Raw genomic sequence first — 11,303 nt, 5'->3', positions numbered from 1 at the left:
TACAGGCGCATACCACCATGTCCAGATAATTTTTTGTATTTTTAGTAGAAATGGGGTTTCACCACGTTGGCCAGGCTGTTCTCAAACTCTTGATCTCAAGTGATCCTCCCACCTTGGCTTCCCAAAGTGCTGGAATTACAGGCATGAGCCACCTCGCCTGGCCTAAGGTGAAGAGTTTCTATATGCAATATCAAAAGCATGATCCATGAAAAATATTGATGTTAGATTTTATTAAAATTAAAAACTTTTGTTCACAAAAGATACTGTTAAGAGGGTGAAAGACATGCCACAGAGCGGAATAAAATATTTACAAAATACATATCTGATAAAAAAAACTTGTATCCAAGGAGATAAAGAACTTTGAAAACTCAACAATCACAAAGAAATCAACCTCCTCCAAACAATGGTCTAAATATCACAACAGCCAACCAACCAAAGAAGATTTACAGATAGAAAAGGACCATATGAGAAGAAGCTCAATATAATTTTTCACTTGGGAAATGCAAATTATAATGTGATACCACTACACAGCTACTAGCTACTAGAATGCATAAAATCTAAAACACAATAGCAATTGCTGGTGAGGATGAGGCACAACAGGAACTTGCATTTATTGCCAGTGTGGATGCAAAATGGTAGAGTCACTTTGAAAGATAGTTTGGTAACCTCTTACAAAGCTAAACAAGATTCATCAGTTGTGCTCCTAAGTATTTACTCAATTAACTTGAAAATCTGTGTTCCCACAGAAGCATGTATGTGAAGGTTTATTCATACTCACACAAAACTGGAAGTAACCAAGATGACCTTTAATAGAGAAATGGATAAACAATATAATATTGTGTAAATATTGTAACATTTATTACCATAAAATATTATTTGGTAATAAAAAGAAATGAGCTGTTTCCTTTCTGTGCCCAATACCACTCAGGCAAACATGGTGAATGTTCCCAAAACCCGCCGGACTTTCTGTAAGAAGTGTGGCAAGCGCCAACCTCACAAAGTGATACAGTGCAAGAAGTGCACCCGGCGTGGTGGCTCCTGCCTGTAATCCCAGCACTTTGGGAGGCCCAGGCGGGTGGATCACGAGGTCAGGAGATCGAGACCATCCTGGCTAATACGGTGAAACCCCATCTCTACTAAAATACAAAAAAATTAGCTGGGTGTGGTGGTGGGCACCTGTAGTCCCAGCTACTCGGGAGGCTGAGGCAGGAGAATGGCGTGAACCCAGGAGACGGGGCTTGCAGTGAGCGGAGATCGCGCCACTGCACTCCAGCCTGGGCGACAGAGCGAGACTCCGCCTCAAAAAAAAAAAAAAAATTAAAAAAAAAAAAAAAAAAAAGAAGAGCAAGTATTCTCTACATGCCCAGGGAAAGCGATATTATGACAGGAAGCAGAGTGGCTATGGTGCATGCCCAGGGAAAGTGGTGTTATGACAGGAAGCAGAGTGGCTATGGTGGGCAGACTAAGCCGATTTTCTGGAAAAAGGCTAAAACTACAAAGAAGATTGTGCTAAGGCTTGAGTGTGTTGAGCCTAACTGCAGATCTAAGAGAACACTGGCTATTAAAAGATGCAAGCATTTTGAACTGGGAGGAGATAAGAGAAAGGGCCAAGTGATCCAGTTCTAAGTGTCATCTTTTGTTTTATTATGAAGACAATAAAATCTTGAGTTTATGTTAAAAATAAAATAAAATAAAATGAAAAGAAATGAGCTACCAAGCCATGAAGAGACACAGAGGAATCTGGAAAACTTAATACCTAGGTGATGGATTGATCTGTGCAGCAAACCACCATGGCACACGTTTACCGATGTAACAAACCTACACATCCTGCACATGTACCCCTGAACTTAAAATAAAAGTTGAAGAAAAAATAAATAAATTAAGGACATGAACAGACACTTCTCAAAAGAAGACATTTATGCAGCCAAAAAACACATGAAGAAATGCTCATCATCACTGGCCATCAGAGAAATGCAAATCAAAACCACAGTGAGATACCATCTCACACCAGTTAGAATGGCCATCATTAAAAAAGCAGGAAACAACAGGTGCTGGAGAGGATGTGGAGAAATAGGAACACTTTTACACTGTTGGTGGGACTGTAAACTAATTCAACCATTGTGGAAGTCAGTGTGGCGATTCCTCAGGGATCTCGAACTAGAAATACCATTTGACCCAGCCATCCCATTACTGGGTATATACCCAAAGGACTATAAATCATGCTGCTATAAAGACACATGCACACGTATGTTTATTGCGGCACTATTCACAATAGCAAAGACTTGGAACCAACCCAAATGTCCAACAACGATACACTGGATTAAGAAAATGTGGCACATATACACCATGGAATACTATGCAGCCATAAAAAATGATGAGTTCATGTCCTTTGTAGGGACATGGATGAAACTGGAAAACATCATTCTCAGTAAACTATCGCAAGGACAAAAAACCAAACACCACATGTTCTCACTCATAGGTGGGAATTGAACAATGAGAACTCATGGACACAGGAAGGGGAACATCACACTCTGGGGACTGTTGTGGGGTTGGGGGAGGGAGGAGGGACAGTATTAGGAGATATACCTAATGCTAAATGACGAGTTAATGGGTGCAGGAAATCAACATGGCACATGAATACATATGTAACAAACCTGCACATTGTGCACATGTACCCTAAAACCTAAAGTATAATAAAAAAAAAACTATGAGAAAAAAAAAATTAAAAGATTAGGAAAAAAAGGAAAGAAACTAGTCAGAAAGGCTACATACTATATGATTTAAATTATATGACATATTGGGAAAGGAAAAACTACAGGGACAGTAAAAAGATCAATGGTTACCAGTGGCTCAGTGGTGGGGAGAAAAGGTTTAATGGCTAAAGCACAGGAGATTTTTTAGGGAGGTGAAACTATTGTGTATGATATTGTATTCATGAATACGTGACGCTATGCATTTGTCAAAAACCATATAACTTTACAGCACAGAGAGTATAACTTAATGTATGCAAATTTTTAAAATAATTTATAAAGTTGGGGGATCCAAGAATGAAATTAAGACTGATGAAATCATCTTAACTGCATAACAAATGTATGAAACCATCTCACTTAAGGAGGTGGAGGGAAAAAGTGAGGACATAAGTAACTTTGGAAATGAGTGCATACTGTAAGACTAAAAGCAAAAGGAACTGTACATCAAAGTGCTGTACTTTAGTTGGTAAAGCTGTTTCCCATGGGGCTGTAGGTTAACAATCCTAAAACCACCAAGCATGTATACTGTAATTGAACAATTAGGTAAACAGATGGATGGTTGGGAGAGCAAAGTGTCTCATTCTTGAAGTGGGAGATTATGACAAGCAAGGAGAGAAGGCTAGAATGATCTACATAGTAATAGAGTTGAAGACATCAGTACAAAATCTTGTTTATCATACTAGATATAGATAGATGTACAGACAGAGCTGGTGATGATAAATGATAGAGATACATGATAGGGAGGGAGATAGATAGATAGATGGATAGATAGATAGATAGATGGATGGATAGATAGCTAGGAGATACATGAAGGGGTGGGTTGCCCCTCCACACCTGTGGGTGTTTCTCATTAGGTGGAACGAGAGACTTGGAAAAGAAAAAGACACAAAGTATAGAGAAAGAAATAAGGGGGCCCAGAGGACCAGCGTTCAGCATATGGAGGATCCCGCCGGCCTCTGAGTTCCCTTAGTATTTATTGATCATTCTTGGGTGTCTCTCGGAGAGGGGGATGTGTCAGGGTCATAGGATAATAGTGGAGAGAAGGTCAGCAGATAAACACGTGAACAAAGGTCTCTGCATCATAGACAAGGTAAAGAATCAAGTGCTGTGCTTTAGATAAGCATACACATAAACATCTCAATGCCTTACAAAGCAGTATTGCTGCCCGCATGTCCCACCTCCAGCCCTAAGGCGGTTTTCCCCTATATCAGTAGATGGAACATACAATCGGGTTTTACACTGAGAGATTCCATTGCCCAGGGACGGGCAGGAGACAGATGCCTTCCTCTTGTCTCAACTGCAAAGAGGCATTCCTTCCTCTTATACTAATCCTCCTCAGCACATACCCTTTACGGGTGTCAGGCTGGGGGACGGTCAGGTCTTTCCCTTCCCACGAGGCCATATTTCAGACTATCACATGGGGAGAAACCTTGGACAATACCTGGCTTTCCTAGGCAGAGGTCCCTGCGGCCTTCCGCAGTGTTTGTGTCCCTGGGTACTTGACATTAGGGAGTGGTGATGACTCTTAACGAGCATGCTGCCTTCAAGCATCTGCGTAACAAAGCACACCTTGCACAGCCCTTAATCCATTTAACCCTGAGTTGACACAGCACATGTTTCAGAGAGCACGGGGTGGGGGGTAAGGTTATAGATTAACAGCATCTCAAGGCAGAAGAATTTTTCTTAGTATAGAACAAAATGGAGTCTCCTATGTCTACTTCTTTCTACACAGACACAGTAACAATCTGATCTCTCTTTCTTTTCCCCACAGATACATACACACATAAAAGTGAGCATACATACATGTATCTCTGTGCTCTGTCAGCTGATAAATTTAGTATTTCTATTGATTTGCTTGGTCCTTATAGACACGATGATCCTCAACTTGCCATAAAGTTAATTTAAACAATTATGAGATTCTGGAGCTTGCTTTGAACTTTCAGAGGTAGACAGTGGATACTACAGGTGCTGGTGGGAATGTAATTCTGCAAACCCTTTAAAAAGCAATTTGACAGTATACATCAAGAGGCTGAAAAAAAGAGTTTTCTCTGCTGAGAATCTATCCTAAGGGCTGAGTACGTTTATTACAAAATAATTGGCTACTGTTTTTAAAAAGACATATAAAAGAAAAGAAAGAACTTCACGTAACAAGAAAGTGTTTAAATCCACTTAATGACAACATATGCAGTTGTTAAAATGTTTATAAAGCATATACAATGAATGTTAAGTTAAAAAAACCCACAAAATTATATATAATACATCATTATAACTACGTAAGAAATACACATAACAAAAGGACTGGAAAGATATACAACAAGAATGTTTACAACAATTCTCTTTATTTAACTGTACTTTCCAAAATAGTCTAGATTCAGTATGTTATTATGACTGATATCGCTGGGCACGGTGGCTCATGCCTGTAATCCCTGCACTTTGGGAGGCCGAGTCGGGCAGATCACCTGAGGTCAGGAGTTTGAGACCAGCCTGACCAACATAGAGAAACCCCGTCTCTACTAAAAATACAAAATCAGCCGGGTGTGGTGGTGCATGCCTGTAATCCCAGCTACTCGGGAGGCTGAGGCAGGAGAATTGCTTGAACCCGGGAGGCGGAGGTTGTGGTGAGCTGAGATCGTACCATTGCACTCCAGCCTGGGCAACAAGAGCAAAACTTTCAAAAAAAATTAAAAAGACTGACATCTAAATAGACTGTCTAATTAATTGCCTTCCCCATGGGCCCCCGCCACAATAATGGCGAGCTCAAAAGCTTACCAGAAAATATTACTGAGGAAGAACCCAGTTTTACTGCTGACTGCATAAAATTTTTGTGGACAAACCACCACTGAGCTCCTTTTGGATCATAGGAATAATGTTGAGAACAACATTGGTTTGTTTGTTTAGTTGCCGTTTACCCTTATTGTTCCTGAATCTCAACTGCTTTAACATTTTATCAAGCAGGCTGACGGATTCTTTTGGTAAAGACACAATTGGCCTAGATAGATTCATACAGTTTATTACTTATACAGAGAGCAAAAGCAAGATCAGCATGGTGTCAGCTTCATGCATCACTTGACTTTCAGGACAACAAAAAAATCAAAGGGGCCAGATGAAAGACAACATGGGCAGTGGTTACTTTGTCACCGAGATGTCTTCTCTAGATCAGCTAAGCCATTTTGTAGTTCACAGCTGTACCCTAAGGAGGAGGTAGTGAAGTAGAATGTCCCATGCCTCATTGGTATCAGGGAGGCAGATAAGAAGGATGAGAATCTGCCTTGTGGTAGCCTCCTGCAAGATAAGGAGGCAAATAACAAATGCTGAAGACAGTTCTTCCTAAGGCTGCCAGTCTTGTCATGTTCTTGGGAGGATCACAGGGTATTTCATCAAGACACACAAACCTGCATTTGAGCCTTGCCTATATAGTTTATGTGGAGACGTGCAAGGTTGCCAGAGTACCAGCATGGAACTCCTACCCCTTTTCACTCTTAAAAGTGTCCTGGTTTAGACATGAAATTATATGGTCACCCTGTTTTAGCACCAATATCTAAAAAGGATAATCATCTACCTCCTTTCCACAATACACAAAACACAAAACACTGCATACATAGGCCAACTTGTTTATAGGTGGGGAGTGAGAATAAATGGAGGGCAAGCCCACCTCTAATATTTGTTAATGTATTTTTTAGAACTTAAAAATGATGCTTAGCTTTACATAGAACAATAACTGGAAAAGATTGTATAAGCAAACAATAAAAGACATATATTAATATACATTATAAAGCCACAATAAACAATGTGATATTGATAAAGAATTAAGTAGACAAATAATTGAAACAGAATGGAGAAATCAAGAAACAGCTATGGTTCTATTTGCACACAGGAATACATGATAAAATTTTCACAACAAATAGGTGGCAGAATGATGAATTACTAAATAAATGGTGTTGAAACCATCGGCAAAGTGTTTAGAAATAGAATGATTAGGTTTCCTGCCTCACACCAAATACAAAAATACATTCTAAGAAGATTAAAGAGATAAGCATATAAGGTAAAATGATGAAAGAACTAGAAAATACAGCTCAGGTAAATACTTATTTATCTGATTAGGCATGGTCTTGAAATGTATGAAACAAAAACAACATCACACAGAAAAAATTATGTCAAAATGATAATAAAGCCTACTTCGTAGCAGTTCTCTCAGCTGAGAGAACTGAGACTCAGAAAGGTTAACTTACTTCAACCCTAGCACCATGGTACCACTTTGAGGTCTAGAAATGTGTCTCGAAGTGGACAGCACGTCCTAATTTTCCCATGAGAACAGAGATCACATCTTCTCCAGGAATCCCTAAGTATCAAAATCCATGCTTCTCCTACAACTCTGTAAGTGAGCTTAGTTAATGACTATAGGTGATAGAGGTCTTAATTAAAATTTGAGGAAGGTTTGATACATGCAAGATGTGTCCCATAGAGAATCTGTAGGAAAAATAAACAATAAACTTATGTAATTTCTGTTGCTGTCTCGAAGATGTGTCATAACCTAAACTCAAAGCAGAAGGATTATTGCTAGTCTTGATCTCATGTTGTTTATCTCACTCATGTAGGTTACTTCTGCTAATGCCATTACTAATTACAGGGAGACAATTTGGCAGCAAATCTATTACCCAGGACATTCTAGGAGGAAAAGTTACTTTCATCAGGTTTAAATGTGTAATTCGATATCACTCTTTTGCAAAGAAAAACAACTGAATCTCAAGACAAAAACCGCTGGCCTTGAAGAAGTGATTAAACTAATTCAAGATGTTAAAACATTTTCTTCTAAGCACTTGAGGATAAATACGTAGAATATTATAATATTGCTTAACAAAAAAGCAGATTTATAAGTGCAGATGTCTCATAAACTACAATGTCAAACAGCTTTATAAGAAATGGGTACAAATATATGGTTCGATAGAAGAAATAAGACGTAGTGTTAGATCAGTAGGGCGACTACAGTTTACAATAATCTACTGTATATTTAAAAATTAGCTAGAATTGTACTGGTTCCAGTGTGAAGAAAAGACAAATATTTAAGGCAATGGATATCCTAAGTATAATGATTTGATCTTCACAAATTGTATAAAAGTATTAAATTATCACATGTATCCCCCAAAAGAACTCTTAGGTGCCCAGGTCCCTCTCACCAACATGGTTCTGCCTTCAAGACACTTGGAAATATGAAGTACAAGCTAGAAAGACCTTTAAAAACCAGCTGATATAACCTCTTTGTTTTGTATATAAGGAGACTAAGTTTAAGGTTTTGAAGCCAATAACAAGATAAACACAACATGACATCACTGGGCGAAGAACATGAAAAGAAAATTCCCCTCAAAATAAATTATAGTGGAAAATAAACATACAGATCTACAAAAAAACTAGTATCCAAGAAATTCTAATAAAAATAATAGACAATAATTAACCTGTACTGAACGTTTTCCTGTCTGCTAAGCACTAATTGCCAATTTAACCCTCACACTAACCTATGAAATAGGTACCATTGATATCCACATTTTACATGAGCCTTGAGCCTTGCCTATATAGCCTATGAGGAGTCATGCGAGGTTGTCAGGGTGCCAGTATGGAGCTGCTCCCTCACACATTTGTCTGAGCTCATTTTACTCTCCTGGTTTGTACATTGAAGTTTACAGTCACACTAATATTAGCTTCAATGCCCCAATAGAATAATCAGCTACCTCTTTCCACAACCTATACAACATTATACACACAGGCAGACTTGGTTATAGGTGGTGAGTGAGAATGAATGGAAGATAGCAAATTAAGGAGACAAAGACAAAGAGAGGTTAAGGAATTGCTTAGGGCCGCAAGCCCAGTAAATAGGAAAAGTCAGGATTTGAGCCCAGGCAGTCTGACTTCAGAGCCAACTCTTTATCCACTAAGTTAAGCATGTTTCCATAATAATTAATCTTTCTAACACATTTGAAAATAGTTTAAAGATTTATGATAACCAGTATTGATAAAAGTCTGAGGAAACAGATATCCTCATATACTGTTGGTGGGAATGTAACTGAATAATGGTCACTTGGGAAATTTGTATCAGAATTTAAAATGCTCATATCCATGAACCTATAATTCAACTTTTAGGACTTTAAGTAATAGAAATAAAGGTGAATGTGCAAATACATATGCAGAAGGATAATTAATATTGTTTTTAAAAGCAAATATGGATGCTTTAGTAGTGTTGTGAATGAAGTTTTTGGTGTCGCAAAAAAGGAATTAACGAGGGGAACAAATGATCTCTCAGCAAGGTGAGCTTTACTTTCTGCAGAAAGGGTGCTACTCAATAGCTGTCCAGTCATGAGAGCACACCAAACAAAGGAGACATGAGTTATTTATAACTGACGTGTCTACCCTACTGCTGTGTTCAGTTTCCATTGGCTGGAATAGGACCTCACATTGTATACTTTACCTGACTGGCTATTCATTTAAAACCATTTTAATTGGGTAAGGGGAACAGAAGACAGAAAGAAAAGGAGTTGCCCAGGGATAGTTAAGGAAGCATCTCCAAATAAGGAATGGCATGCACTACGGGCTGGGGCTTGTCTAGTTCTGTCCAGGCATACCGCAGCAAGCTAGGATAGCTGATTTCGAATATATATATATATATACACTAACAGTGGATGACAATCTTATAGTAAGAAATTGTGACTTTTATAACCTTTGAAGCAGAACTTTCCCATTTCTCACAGTAGTAAGAGAAATACCCAATAAGCTTCAAAATTAAGTTTTATTTTCTCATAAAATAATTGTATATATTGTGGAGGCAGGAGAGCCAAAGGTTGCTAAAATGGATCAAAGAGGAGTCAGGGGCTTTCTATTTTGCTCTATAAAACTCAGAGTTGGCCAGGCACAGTGGCTCACACTTGTAATCCCAGCACTTTGGGAGGCTGAGGCGGGCGGATCACGAGGTCAGGAGTTCAAGACCAACCTGGCTAACACAGTGAAACCCTGTCTCTACTAAAAACACAAAAATCAGCCGGGCGTGGTGGTGGGTGCCTGTAATTCCAGCTACTTGGGAGGCTGAGGCAGAAGAATCGCTTGAACACAGGAGGTTGCAGTGAACCGAGATCACACCACTGCACTCCAGCCTGGGCGACAGAGCTAGACTTCATCTCAAAAAACAAACAAAAAAACAAAAAACAAAAAACAAAAAAAACACTCAGAGTTGACTTTAGTCTTCAGGTTATTGTCTCATGGACACAAGGGGACTGACATAGTTTTAGACATCACATCCTTATAGAACTGCATCCAAAGGCACAGCAATAGTCAGCAGCCAGAGGAGTGAGAAATAGCTTCTTGTGAGCTTCTATCTACTAATTAAGGAGGGAAATCTTTCCTAGAAGCCACGCAGAAAACATTTCCTTACATATCTCTAACTGATCCAACTGGCCACATGTCAAAAGAGGCTAGGGAGGACAAATATATTGGCTTTGCAACATCAATTATGAATTTGAACGGTGTAGATGCACTCTGCCTCAAGAAAGATGGACAAGGAGAAATGTCTGTTTATTAGACAATTTTTTTTTTTTTGGAGACAGAGTCTGGCTCTGTCCCCCAGGCTGGAGTGCAGTGGCACCATCTCGGCTCACTACAAGCTCCGCCTCCTGGGTTCACCCCTTCTCCTGCCTCAGCCTCCGGAGTAGCTGGGACTACAGGCGCCCACCACCACGCCCTGCTAATTTTTTTGTATTTTTAGTAGAGACAGGGTTTCACTATGTTGGCCAGGATGGTCTCGAACTCCTGACCTCGTGATCCGCCCACCTCGGCCTCCCAAAGTGCTAGGATTACAGGCTTGAGCCACCGCGCCTGGCCTTATTAGACAATTAACAATAGATGACACAGAAAAACGTAGAAAGCGATCTACATGTATATCACTAAATCACCAGGGAATTGGTTAAATTAATTACCATACTATAATTTACTATGCAGTCATTAAATCCATATGTAGATTTCTATTTACGGGGTTGGCATATTACTGAGTAAAAGGAATCTTTTAAAAATACATGTATATCTGCTGAGTCCAACTCCTCACCTTCTGCTTATATTTCCGTATCCCCCAAATCTGCTTTTGATACTCACCACCTATAATGAAACTGCTTTAGTTAAGATCACAGAGAATTCCCTATTGTAAAATCCAATTCATATTTTTTTTCTTAACTTGTTAGATCTATCAGAAGTATTTGAAACACTTGCAGACTCTCCCTCTCTTGAAACACATTCCTCTGACTTCTGAATACCACATCTGTCTAATTTTCCTCCTTTCTCCCTGGTGGCTGCTAAACAGTCTCTTTTACTGGATCATCTTCCTCCCCTTCTTCTCAACCTGTAAATGCAGGAGTGTCATATGGCTTTAAATACCTTCACGTCACAACTTAAATGTCACTATCCAGAGACCTTTCCTGACTGCCAATTTGAAAGTAAGTTATCCTATTATTGTTTATTAAAGCACCATATCGATTCACTTCATGGCATTAACCATATGCTGTATTTATGTATGTGTTCAAT

General features: G+C 39.2%; 1 protein-coding gene across 1 annotated transcript; it reads left to right on the top strand.

The window, feature by feature from the left end:
• The first annotated feature begins 934 nt into the window (after nt 1-934).
• On the top strand, nt 935-1,626 carry LOC105738127 (60S ribosomal protein L36a-like). Its single transcript, XM_012498813.2, has 2 exons — nt 935-1,017; nt 1,392-1,626. Exons 1-2 carry the CDS (start codon nt 935-937, stop codon nt 1,624-1,626), a joined length of 318 nt encoding a protein of 105 aa, XP_012354267.2.
• The last annotated feature ends 9,677 nt before the right edge of the window (nt 1,627-11,303 follow it).

Source organism: Nomascus leucogenys, chromosome X, assembly GCF_006542625.1.
Source record: "Nomascus leucogenys isolate Asia chromosome X, Asia_NLE_v1, whole genome shotgun sequence".
Lineage (NCBI taxonomy): Eukaryota > Metazoa > Chordata > Mammalia > Primates > Hylobatidae > Nomascus > Nomascus leucogenys.
The sequence above is the reverse complement of the archived record's forward strand: the minus strand, read 5'-3'. Positions and strand labels throughout refer to the sequence as shown.